The sequence below is a fragment of the Priapulus caudatus genome, unplaced genomic scaffold, assembly GCF_000485595.1.
Source record: "Priapulus caudatus unplaced genomic scaffold, Priapulus_caudatus-5.0.1 Scaffold290, whole genome shotgun sequence".
NCBI lineage: Eukaryota > Metazoa > Priapulida > Priapulimorpha > Priapulimorphida > Priapulidae > Priapulus > Priapulus caudatus.
The window spans coordinates 237,597-250,018 of record NW_014577351.1 but is presented as its reverse complement, the minus strand read 5'-3'; the positions used below and the strand labels follow the sequence as shown (position 1 = coordinate 250,018).

The 12,422-nt window shown below is 43.0% G+C and overlaps 1 protein-coding gene across 1 annotated transcript; it reads right to left on the bottom strand.

Annotated features, from left to right (window-relative positions):
- Positions 1–182: 182 nt before the first annotated feature.
- On the bottom strand, positions 183–12,043 carry LOC106808620 (UPF0160 protein MYG1, mitochondrial-like). The gene is made up of 9 exons (XM_014811411.1): positions 11,987–12,043; positions 9,304–9,445; positions 8,752–8,847; positions 8,379–8,495; positions 7,525–7,638; positions 7,044–7,122; positions 6,676–6,798; positions 1,528–1,709; positions 183–957 (listed from the first exon to the last, which is right to left on the bottom strand). Exons 2-9 carry the CDS (start codon positions 9,441–9,443, stop codon positions 762–764), a joined length of 1,047 nt encoding a protein of 348 aa, XP_014666897.1. The 5' UTR covers positions 9,444–9,445; positions 11,987–12,043; the 3' UTR covers positions 183–761.
- Between the last annotated feature and the right edge of the window lie 379 nt (positions 12,044–12,422).

Sequence of the window (12,422 nt, the reverse complement as noted above, 5' to 3'; positions counted from 1 at the left end):
ATAATTACAGGAGGTTAATTATGATTAGTAATTTAATCATAATTAAAGTTAATCACGCTTCGTGAAACCGGCCCCAGAGTTTACACAGAGTTGCTGTGCATTGATTGTTTAATTCGCAGTGTTCGCTTGGACGCATTGTTTTTTTTTCAACTCGCAGCTCGCAAGTAACTAAATACGGCATTTCTGAAGCCGCGAAACAGCGTGTGAACGCTCAGGTGGAGTAAGTCGCGAATTTGTCTCAGATTCGGTATCTCGCAAATACCGAATTTAATAAATACGGAGTCGTCTGAACGCAGCTAATAACTACCAATCAAAGAATGTTAATTTTGCAGTTTGATACACAGTATACATTCATACTTTATACACAACACATGTCCATGACATTGTTTCATAAATGGACATGAATAGAAATAGCAGTCAGTAATACGTGGATAGTAAACTAGAATATCAAGAAAATTATTGCTATACCAGCCATTGCATGTGGACCACCCTGTTTATTTCGACTGTCCTGTCTTGAATGTTTTGAGATCATGATTTTCTATCCCATTTTACATTAAGAGGTATTTATCACCTTTTTTTCTACTCAGTATATCTAATCATCCAATGTTAGCTACTTATTCTCTCATATTTACTTAGAAATGTTCTTTTATGGTGTGCTCGAATTGAATGGAGGGAGCCGCGAAGTCGTTGCTGTGCATGCCACGCGTACGTATATACGTAGATGCGATTACAAAACATTCACGTTGCCGGAGTTGTGCCTGCTACTTCTGCATTGACGTCTCGGCAACTTTATCACTCTGCATCTGTAGCGACTTCCTCACCATGGCAAGGGCACCCTCGTACGTGCTATTGCCCCCGCAGAAGCCTGTCGCGTGTACGAACATGCAGCCAGGGATGCCACTCACCCGACTGAGCTCTTCATCACGTACACCCCTCCATGCCTCGGGCAGCGACAGCCTGTGAAGATGATTACAATACCGTAATCAGTTATCACCAGTGCACGCACGTGCAGACGCGGAAACACCTTGGTTATAGTAAATAGATTTACTATACACACACGCACGCACAAACGTCTTGCTTATAGTATATAAATAAATGCTCACTGGCATGCATGCAGGTGCACACACATACTAAACTACTCGCACCCATGTTACTCAAGTTAAAACGATAGTGATTTATTTTTATTAAACTTGCAGCTGATCAAACGTGGAAAAAACCATATGTGTAATTAATCCTATGTATGTTTTATCGACTTCTCTATGGTAAGTAGTTTAACTCCAAACTAAATATTTATTGTGACTTTTGGCAACAAAGGTTTAAGCCATGTTAACAATGAACAACAAGTTTTGACTTGTGTTAGTCTCAACAGGGTCTTCTAACCTGTGCTATGTCTCAAAAAATGCCTACATATGTACTTATAGCATTCATATTAATGCTATAATCATTGCCGCTAATCCACTTCTCACTCTGTTGGGCAGACGCGGTGCAAGCTCATCTACCTGCTAGACTGGTCCCACCTCTACCTACCTGTTTTCAAATGTGTAGTTGTTGAGGGGTACACACTGATTTCTCCACCGGCCGGAATCATCTTTATAGAGTACATACTTAACACCAGTATCTACCCCAAGCTTGGCCTCAAGTGCAAACAAGTGTTCCTTCCATGGTACTCCTCCTCGTGCGAAGCAGACGATCTCACCGCTAGAGTCTACCTGTTTCATTCGTCGAGGACAAAGGAAGGCATAAGGCAACGCCTGCACCAAATAAGGACCTATAGTCTCTGCCCTCAAAGAATATTTCGCCTAGGCAAGTCAGGCCATCACCACTTCCGGCATAGCATTTATAATCGATATCCATAGGGCACAACTAGAAATCCATGTGTGCAACACGGCTGCACAGGGACCACAGCAAATAAGTATCCCACACCCTCACCTGGTGATCCTTTCCAACGTTTGAAAAGATATATAATGTGGAAATTCTAGAGACATAGGTTGAGGACAACTGTGATGATTGCAGGTAGGAGGGTAATTAATAGGTAGTTGGGACAGGTAAGCTGGGAGTGATGGGATCTCACCTGCTTTGAAACGACCCTGGTGCTACTCCCACAGCCCGTTCATATACACAGCATACTTGATGTTAGGTACTTGACAAGGGTTTCCCACTCAAGGATGTCAAGATGCTCTACCCAGAGGGCGTCTAGTTCTCCCAATTATATCACCTCTCCCCTGCGGATAACCTGTTTCCCACAAACACTGGCGACAACCAGACGCAAGCAAACGTCGTGGCATCATGCCCCACCACCCAGTTTTCCCCCACTCAATTCATAGACTATAGATGAACTTGATCCATCACCAACAACACCCACACAGTGGTAGTGAGGATAAAATCTAACTTTTTACCTATGCGTCAGTGTGGTGGGGCAGCAAAAACAGCTGTGGTGAGCAGGACATTACCATGTTTCTGCTATAAAAGAGGTCACACACTGTGTGTCACACAGGAGGAGCAAATGAGCTACTGCTGTAATGGGGCAAGAGAATACACAAGAGAAAAGGTTGTGGATCTAGTCTTGCAATTTCAGCCCAATGATGCCAATCAAGCACTTGCTGTTACAGTTTATGTTGTCAATGATAAATCAGTACTGTTAGTTACACATAATACATCGTGGTTAATGTAGGCCTATTAAACATTGAATTTCCTGTGCCTTATATTCTGTTCCATTGTGGCAAAAAGTATGTAATCCTAATACCATGATGATTGGGTTGGGTTGGCTGTTATAGAATTTTTCTCCCATCAACATGGCCTACAGGGGGCAGGGTGAGGAACACATTACATTTCATAGCTGTGCCCATATACTAGATGTTATGGGTCATTCCGTCAGGTTGGGGAACAGTGCATATGCAGCACTATATCACATTTGAAGTTGCTTTGCTTTGATTCATTAACTTGTAGCTTGTCTCATAGAGGCAAACCTAAGCTTCAAAACAAGACCAGACTTAACTGCATTGGACAAAATTTCACTGTTAAAAAAGGCCGAAAAATGATGGTGTCGGGAGTTGTATTTGTAACAAAATGTGTGACATATGGAAACTATAAAAATAAGTATTTCGTTTCATATTAAGAATGCATATTTCCAAATTTTCCTCATGGTTTTACATTCGAGAAATATCCCAAACCTCTCCATGAACAAAACTCACCATCTGAAAATCCCAAACACATCGGCTGTGATGATAAAAAACAACCACATTCAGGGTTAGACACTAACCATTTTAGTTCATTAGTCCACGGGACTAGTAAAAGAAGAAATGTACTAGTCCTTCCAAGATTCTACTAGTCCTACCGAAGAACTCTTACTAGGCACAGAGCGACGAGTATTGTGATTTGCCAGGAGGTAGGTGGGGTAGGGGGTGGAGCCCCCTTCTGCTAGGGGGTACAGGGGGTCTCTCCCAGGGTACAAGAGGTGTCCCCCAGAAAGGTTTTATAAAAGACATTCAATTGTATAAAACACATGTAACTTTGATATGGATCATAAGATTAAAATTTAAATTAAATAAAATTTTAATTCGAAAATAAAATGTCGGCCTCCTTTGATGAGGAATCTGTGGATCCGTCACTTAACACAGCAAGGAATTTGGCCTCATTTATAGCTACAAACTGTTCCCGGCGCCTAGTATCGGCTACGCCGTAATGAACCTCTGGCAGGCCTTGTCGGTGAGGTAAGTTCCCGACATCTAACCCCTTGGCCTTGTCAAGCTGGCACAGCTTGACGTAATCGGTGTAGGACCTGCCGTTTTTTCCAATAGCATGTGCATTTCTAATGGGGTTCGCCATTTACTAATCGCTGGATAGATGGCGCGCGTGCACTGTCCGGTTTCACTGCTAAACAATGGCGTCTAGTTACGAAGGGAAAACCGTAAATGAATTGAAATCAGAGTTGCAAAGACATCTGGGAAGAAAGCTGATCTGCACGTACACGTACACGTATGCTTGCGTGTGCACGTACACATGCGTTCGTGCGTGCGTGCGTGCGTGCGTGCGTGCGTGTGCACGTACACGTGCGTGCGTGCGTGGGCACGTACACGTGCGCGGGTGCGTGTGCACGTACACGTGCGCGGGTGCGTGTGCACGTACACGTGGGTGCGTGCGTACGTGCGTGCATAGGCACGTACACGTGTGTGCGTGCGTGCGTGCGTGCGTGCGTGTGCACGTACACCTGTGTGCGTGCGTGTACACGTACACGTGTGTGCGTGCGAGTGCACGTACACGTGCTGGCGTGCGTGTGCACGTACACGTGCTGGCGTGCGTGCGTGGGCACGTACACGCATGCGTGCGTGTACACGTACACGTGCGTGCATAGGCACGTACACGTGTGTGTGTGTGCGTGCGTGTGCACGTACACGTGTGTGTGTGTGTGTGCGTGCGCACGTACACGTGTGCGTGTGCGTGTGCGTGTGCACGTGCGTGCGTGTGCACGTACACGTGCGTGCGTGTGCACGTACACGTGCGTGCGTGTGCACGTACACGTCCGTGTGTGCGTGCGTGTGCATGTACACGTGCGTGCGTGCGTGTGCATGTACACGTGAGTACGTACGTGGGCACGTACACGTGTGTGCGTGCGTACGCGGGCACGTACACGTGGGTGCGTGTGCACGTACACATGCGCGCGTGCGTGGGTGCGTGTGCACGTGCGTAGGTGCGTGTGCACGTACACGTGTGTGCGTACGTGCGTGCGTGTGCACGTACACGTGCGTGCGTGTGCGTGCGTGTGCACTTTCATCACCTCTTTTGAACTGCTTCAAGTAACACACGCATGCGATGTGCTTGCTATGTAAATACCTCGCTATGAGAGTGTATAAGTGATTAGTTGTGTCATTTCTACAATCAGACTGTTTGTTCAACAGCTACTGTCAAGGGATCACTTGGTAGACTAGGTGGGTTCGTGACCTCATTGTTTAACAATGTTTGCACTGCCCTAGGGTCTAGCATGCCTAGAGTGTGCAGAGCTGCTATGGGAATCTACTAGTCCTTCTGATTTTTTACTAGTCTCGGACTAACGGACTAGCGTTAGTGTCGAACCCTGACATTGACGTAACTATGGTTAGGGATATACTATATATACTAGGCTACTGAAGGGAATATATGAGCATATATTTATACGATGTCTGCGACCACGTGCACGTGGGAGCAAAGTGCACACGGCGGTCACGACCTACACGATGCCACCTGTCAATGTAGTAGAGTCACTGTATATGGAGATAGACTCATTCCAGTAGTAGCTCATGTCAATAGACGCATGCCAATGTAATGGCCCGGTCACACAAGGGCGTATGCCGAGCGAATGAATTATTTTGGAAAAGCCATCATACGCTGGCATACGTCGACCCAGTCACCTGAAAAATCTGGATTTTTGTGGATTGGTCGTATACATAACGCATACACAACGAATTGAACGTATACACAAAGTAACACAACGTATGTCCAACGTATGTATAGCGTATCATTAACTTATATATAACTTATGCTGAGAGGGTCTATGTCCACCGGGGTACTGCCGGAACGTACCCTGGGTACGGTCCGGTATACCGGAACGTACCCTGGCACTATCTAATATGCCGGACCGTACCTCGCCTACTCCACTAACGAGTCTAGGGAGTTGCCTACGCCTACTCCCTAACCCGAACCCGAACCCTAACCCTAATCCTAACCCTAACCCTAACCCTAACAGGGGCGGATTCAGACCGTATTTGCCGTATTGGGAAATACGGTCTAGATTTCAAAGTGCCCTTCAAAATTTACAAAAAATACAAAAAAATACAGAAAACAATTTGATGGAATTTGGCTATATTCGTTATTTGTTTTCTTGTTCTCCTGATTAATTGACAGGACTTGAAGGAAATCAAAATTTTACATGGTAACAATCCTAGCTTTGATATCTGAAAAAGAATGGAAGTGCTTGAATCATTCTGCATTAATTGCTGGTATGCAAAGCGCAGGCAAAATGAAGCAGAAATAAAATTCCATATGGTTTTTAGCTATTGTTGCTTGACTAAATGTGTGCTCAAATGGTGCTCATTTTTATGCCCCGGGACCCTTGAAATTTTGAAATTTCCTGGGGGAGGCCCCCCAGACCCCCCGCCATGTGCTTCGCGCCTAACGGCCTAACGGCGCTCACTATGGGGTAGTGTGCCCTTTTTTATGTAACATATCGTATTTAGTTTGTTGTTTGTGTAGTTGTAAGTTTGATTGTATGAAAATAATTTTTTGAAAATCCAGTTTCTTTCAAAATTGTTCGGTGTTTGTGCAAAAATACACCAGTGGTGTCAGTCGAAATTTTGTTACGTCGGAGCGCCATGACAGTTCTATGACAGGCCATTGCATATGGTACACTGACAAATTTCCTGTACATTTACAACATAGTTGTTTCTAAATTTTAACGTATAATAGTTTTCTTATTCGAAAACATGGATAGATTTACTTTTTGAACATTTCCAAAATTTCACTATTATGTCACACTTTGTTCCGCAACCCGATGGAATGACCCTTATCAAAAGCAAGAAAGCATCAAATTTTATAACTGGAATTATCTTGTGATTTTAGAAATTTCAAGAACACTATACATTACGTAGGATGTTACGTACACATGCATTTGCAGTGCGTGTACAAGCAGAAGTACAAACTAACCTCCATTCTATTACGCAATGCCTCTTCTACTAGTTCCCTAGCTGGCCACCACACATCTTTGTAATACAGTACACGGTCTAGCAACTCTTCCCTCACAAGCTCCATAGCTTTATCAAAGCCTGCCTAATAAAGTATAAATTTAAAAGAATTTCAGAATTAATCGACATTACACGCATACTATATGGTAACAATTGGAATAAAATTGAGTATGAAAATTACAAAATGGCACAAAAACATTTAAACCCCCAGACTAAATATGGTATCTACTTCAGTGGGTCTCAATGTAGTTACAGTAATGGCATAGGTAAATTTTGTGCTTTGTTTCAAACGGTATTTTGCTATTCTACTGCATGAATCTATGTTTGTACCTGCTCATCTCGATTTGTTTCATTCCACATGGGATTAAGATATCCAACTCTGGAGCTAAGTGTGCTTCTGATGGCATACCTGAAAGATTATCTGGTCTCATTAATAGCATCAGCCCATTAAACACTTACAGTAAAGACGTTGTACTCTGGAACGTTAAGAAAAGACTATTGATGCAAGTCACAGAATGCATAATTTAAATCACAAGCCTCTCTCTCTCCCTCCGAACCCTTCTCTTCCTATCTCACTCCCAGCCTACTTCCCCTTAACTCCCTCCCACCATTTCCCCTTTTTTCTTATTCCCCTTTATCACCTCGCTCTCTATCCCTCTCTGTTTTTTTTCTTCTCCTACTCCCTCTGTCTATTTTTGTTAGACACACACTCACGCACGTACGCACGCACGCACTAACGCACCCGCACACAGACACACCGACACACACATGCACTGTTTCCCTGACTCCATATTATACTGGCAATCTTCACCTCTTTATGCCATCCGACTGGTTTATGCCATTGTCTATTGCATCGATCTCTTCAATAAAGTTCTCGTATATCTTGTCATGAATGATACCAGTAATGTCATCATCTTCGTGAGCCCTGAAACAGCAAATCCTTTTAAAAATGCTGATAATCCTTCCCAAGAAAAATTTTTTCAAAAGGGGGACTTTTCCAGGACAATTATCCTGGAGCATTATCAATACGTCAATGATAAAAACAAACAACCTGGTCCAGTTATTTTATGTAATTATGAAAACAGACTGATGAGAATCATAATCATGAGCGAGAAACATGATTATGGCAGTGATTATAGTTAAAATGTGAATATAGGGGAACAGACTTTTACAATACTATATGATATAGTGTGCAGTGTGTACCCTGCATTTGGAACACTGAGGCAGGTTGCCTCAGCAAATTTTGGGCAGCAAATGCTGCTTCTTGGACATATATATTATATCAGCCAACTGCCTCATCAAGGAATGTCATTCACTTCTATGTAAAAACTTAAATATTTCAATCATAATACTGTGTCTACTTACTGCAAATGTGGCATAAGGCTTATTATCACTAGTCTAAGAATAACAGAATTTCTCTGGCACAATGAAAAATCAATCGCAATATATATGTATACTTAAGTGCGTGTGTGCGTGTGTGTGTGCTTGTGTGTGCGTGTGTATAAATAAATAAATATAGATAGATACATATAGTATATAGTATTTGAAACACCTTGCTGAATCAACACATATTCATACATACATATTGCATGTACACATCTGAATAAATCTGGCATCCCAGTTAAGTTTTACAAGAAATTTACAAAGTATACTGACTCTACATACCCTATCAAACTAGCAATTACCCTCGCCCCAAAGTAGTGATAGATGAGTCCTGCACTGCTCAGCTTTGTTACCCACTTCTTCTCTGGACAAAGACTATTCCTTGTGTGAGAGAACGACCTAATAATAAAAGCAGTCACACACTCAGTATAGAGTTATGCAGTATTCATTGATCTGTGTTCAGTGTTAAAAGATAACTATACTATAGATTTAAGCATTATTTTCACTTAAATGGCTGTATATTTATGCTACAAACATATACAAATAAATAAGTAAACTCAATTAAAAAGCTTGCAGTGTTTTACTGGAAGATTTGTGGAAAGCTATAATGGGAACTCCATTAATGGGGACAGTAACACACATATACTCCAGCTACCTTTGATGATGGTCAAATCGCTTCTTTGAGGCGTCAAATGTCCCACCTACATCCACGATTATGTCGCATTTTTCCAGAAGATTTTGGTCCCTTGTTCTAATGACAGAAAAATCCACAGCCTTCTATAGCAACTGCAGTAGTTAAAACAGCACACACATTTACAGGACACATCCATTTTTTTGTTCATGATGATGTCAACCAAAGTTCTAGCTGGGTGTAATAGAGGTGTAGATATTTGGTTAGGCCATAATAAAAATATTGTTTGTTTTCCCTCACCCGACCGACCCGCCAAAAAGGGGCCGACTCAAAAAATGTTATTGATTTCCCTTCTTTTTTTTTACAAATTGTATCAGTGTACATTATATAAATCTGTAGGCAATACATTATATGTACCAAGCAAAACAAACATTCAACATAAAAGGTATCTACACACAAGCAACACCTGAGCATGTAGACACCATGCTGAATTTGTAAAAAGACCCCCCTCAAAACCTACCTACCTACCCAAACTTTTCAGCCTGGGTCGGGTGAGGGCAAACAACGATGACATACCTCACAATCTCTGCACTTCTGTACTCTTCTAGTTGTCTCAAAAGACAGCATGCTACGACTTCATCACAGTGAAAGGTACCATTGTGTGTTCCTATCATCATGGTTAAGCACTGTTTCTTGTAGACATTTGGTGTGGACATCCCTGCACAAGATATCTTGTTAAATCGCGATTCGCGATAAGGCTTATTTATAGCAGAGCTCTGAGTGGGCCGAAGGCCCGCGAGAGTGGAGCACAATACATATAGGATGAGGGAAATTTTTGCTGGACTTCGTGGTCCGGTACCCCCCATCCCATAGTGCATTGTGCTTAGGCTTGCCTACATATATATACATATACGTTTTTTCCATTATTTCGATTGTTCCATTTCAATTGTTGTGCTAGCAACGATTAGCTTCTGCGTGTTACTGCTCGTCTTGCTAAGAGCAGCATCATTTCACACGTGTGTGTGTGTGTGTGTGTGTGTGTGTGTGTGTGTGTGTGTGTGTGTGTGTGTGTGTGGTGTGTGTGCGTTGTGTGTGTGTCACTGTGTGCGTGGTGTGTGTGTGTGGTGTGTGTGTGTGTGTGTGTGCGCGCACGCGTGCGTATGTATGCTCGCGTGCGCACGTGTGTGTGCGTGTGCGCATGGTGTACGCTCGACGAATAATATATAATATATGCATGTGCGCGGCATGCATAATGTGTGTGTGTGTGTGTGTGCGTGCGTGTGTGCACGCATGTGTGTACGCACGTGCGCATATATATATATATATATGTGTGTATACATAAAACCCCAATCAATTGTGTATTATAATTACACTGGCTCCACGCTTAGACTTGCCTATAATATATATATATATATATTATTGTCATATTGGCTAAATATTTGAACTCCCCATAATACAGCAACAGTCTGCATCAGTGCCTGAAATGGATGGTCGCCCACTCGCCACAGGCGACCAATGTCTAGCTCGGGCGACCGAAAATTGCACAAGTCAAGTAGTCACTCGCCCCCAAACAAAAGTTTGGGCGACTGCCAATATTTCAACACATAAACAAATTTACTGATATGTTTGAGTTGTTCTTTGTTTACTAACTAATCATAATCCTAAACCGAAGTCCACGGTAGGATGCAATCAGACCAAGCAGGGGTAGACTGGTAGTCTTCGACTCTCCCGCTACACTGCAAACGTACATGTCTAGATGCGTTGTCTGGGTAGCTTGATACAATGTATAACATCACATTTATGTACATGTAATGCTGACCTGAGCCCAACCTGATCGGCCACGCTTGCTTATATAATACGCTTGTATGCTATGCCCGCTGTATAACGCTAGTGTGGCATAGTAATGGATATATTATGCTAGCAGTGAGACCGGTGAGAATCAGGGTGCCTAGCTGAGCCCGCTCAGATTGCGCGCACTCGCTCTATGCGCACTCGCTCAGATGCGCTGCTGTATAAAATTTGGGCCTCCAACAATGCATTTGGGCCAGTGACTAAAAAAGTTTAGTCGCCCCCAAAAAAAATTCGGCTGGCCCCCATTTCAGGCACTGTGCATATACTTGCAGGGTTCTCCCTACGTTGCGCAAACGGGGCGCGCGCGCCCCGTTTGGGGAAACTCCCCCCTGTTTCAATCGTTGTGCACCGTTTAAATTACCTCCGCCCCGATTAAATTCCACCACAATAAAAGTTTGCCAGCGCGGGAATCGTCAAGAATTCCCATTCGACCAGGACACTCGGCGCGTGTATTTTTACCGTGCCACGCATGCACTGCACACAATACACAAGTACAAACAGATAACCTGTCCCACACACAACACTAACTGTACACCGACTCAGCCATCTTATATATACAAGAACCCCAAATACCGTCTATGGTGTGGTGGCGATTTTACGCCTTTAAGGCCAAGACACACTGCAGCGACAGCGACCGACCGTAACGACAAACGACAAAGTCGCGGCGACTGGCGCAGCCACACTGCAGCGACAACGACCGACCGTAACGACAAACGACAAAGTCGCGGCGACTGGCGCAGCCACACTGCAGCGACAACGACCGACCGTAACGACAAAGTTCACCCAGCCCTCACCACAGTGCCAGTGCCAAAAAACTCCTGCTGCTGCTTTTAAATAAATTGCTGTAAAAACGCTCTATGTATAACGATAATATAATAAAGTAATATATACGCAGCATATTATACGAACGTCTGATGGCTGACTGACCCGTAGCGCATCAGCGTTTTGGTTAAGATGGGTTCGCGCGGCGCACTGTTTCTGACAAGGCGGTGCGAGTTCTACGCTGGGACGGCAGTGTACTTCCTGGCTAGCATTGGTTATAATTTTATGACGCTAATGGCGATGTCACGTGCCGATGAAACGGCTGGATGGCCATTTGTAAAGTGTGCGCCGGCGAAAGTCGCTGGAAAATAGAACGTTTCTAATATTTTTGTCGTCGAGGTTGTCGCCGTGTCGTCGCGTCAGTGTGCAATGGCTCATAAGGAAAGCAATAGTTTTCTAATTTTTTCTGAAAAGTCGTTTTGTCCGTTAACGCTTCGGTCGTTTGTCGCTGGGGCAGGTGTCTTGCATTTAGCGGGGCGGCTACGTAAACGGTAAAGGCGTAAAGTAGATGCGCGTACGATCGGAGCACGTGTAAAGTCCTGCGCGCAGCACTAATCTAATCTACACATGATAATTATTACTTAGCAATGTTTCTGTTTGAGAAATAAATTACATTTTCGGGCTCAAGACAAGTACATATAATTGAGGTTTTACTTCTAAACAAACGCATACAAACATCATGTGTGCGCGGGTCAGGCAAAACAGTGATCGATATATACTACCACGGCAATCAATAGGCTGCGTAAGAATATTAGACAATCAGAGGACGTCATACAACATATAACACATAGAATATATCTGAGAACACATACAATCATACAATATAATACAATATATATATATATAATAATATTATATATATAGATAATGTATGATATATATATATAAATATATATATATATATAAATATATATATATATATAGCAATATATATATATATACAATATTATACTGCAACAGGAGTGAATAATAATAAATATTCTATTCTATTAGATATAGATTATATTAGAATGGATATTCTG

Coding starts and splice junctions, on each gene's coding strand:
- LOC106808620 (XM_014811411.1), bottom strand. CDS start 9,443: ATGTCCACACCAAATGTCTACAAGAAACAGTGCTTAACCATGATGATA. Junction 8,848..9,303: donor AGAAGTGCAGAGATTGTGAG/GTATGTCATCGT, acceptor TTCTGTCATTAG/AACAAGGGACCAAAATCTTC. Junction 958..1,527: donor AACTACACATTTGAAAACAG/GTAGGTAGAGGT, acceptor TCATCTTCACAG/GCTGTCGCTGCCCGAGGCAT.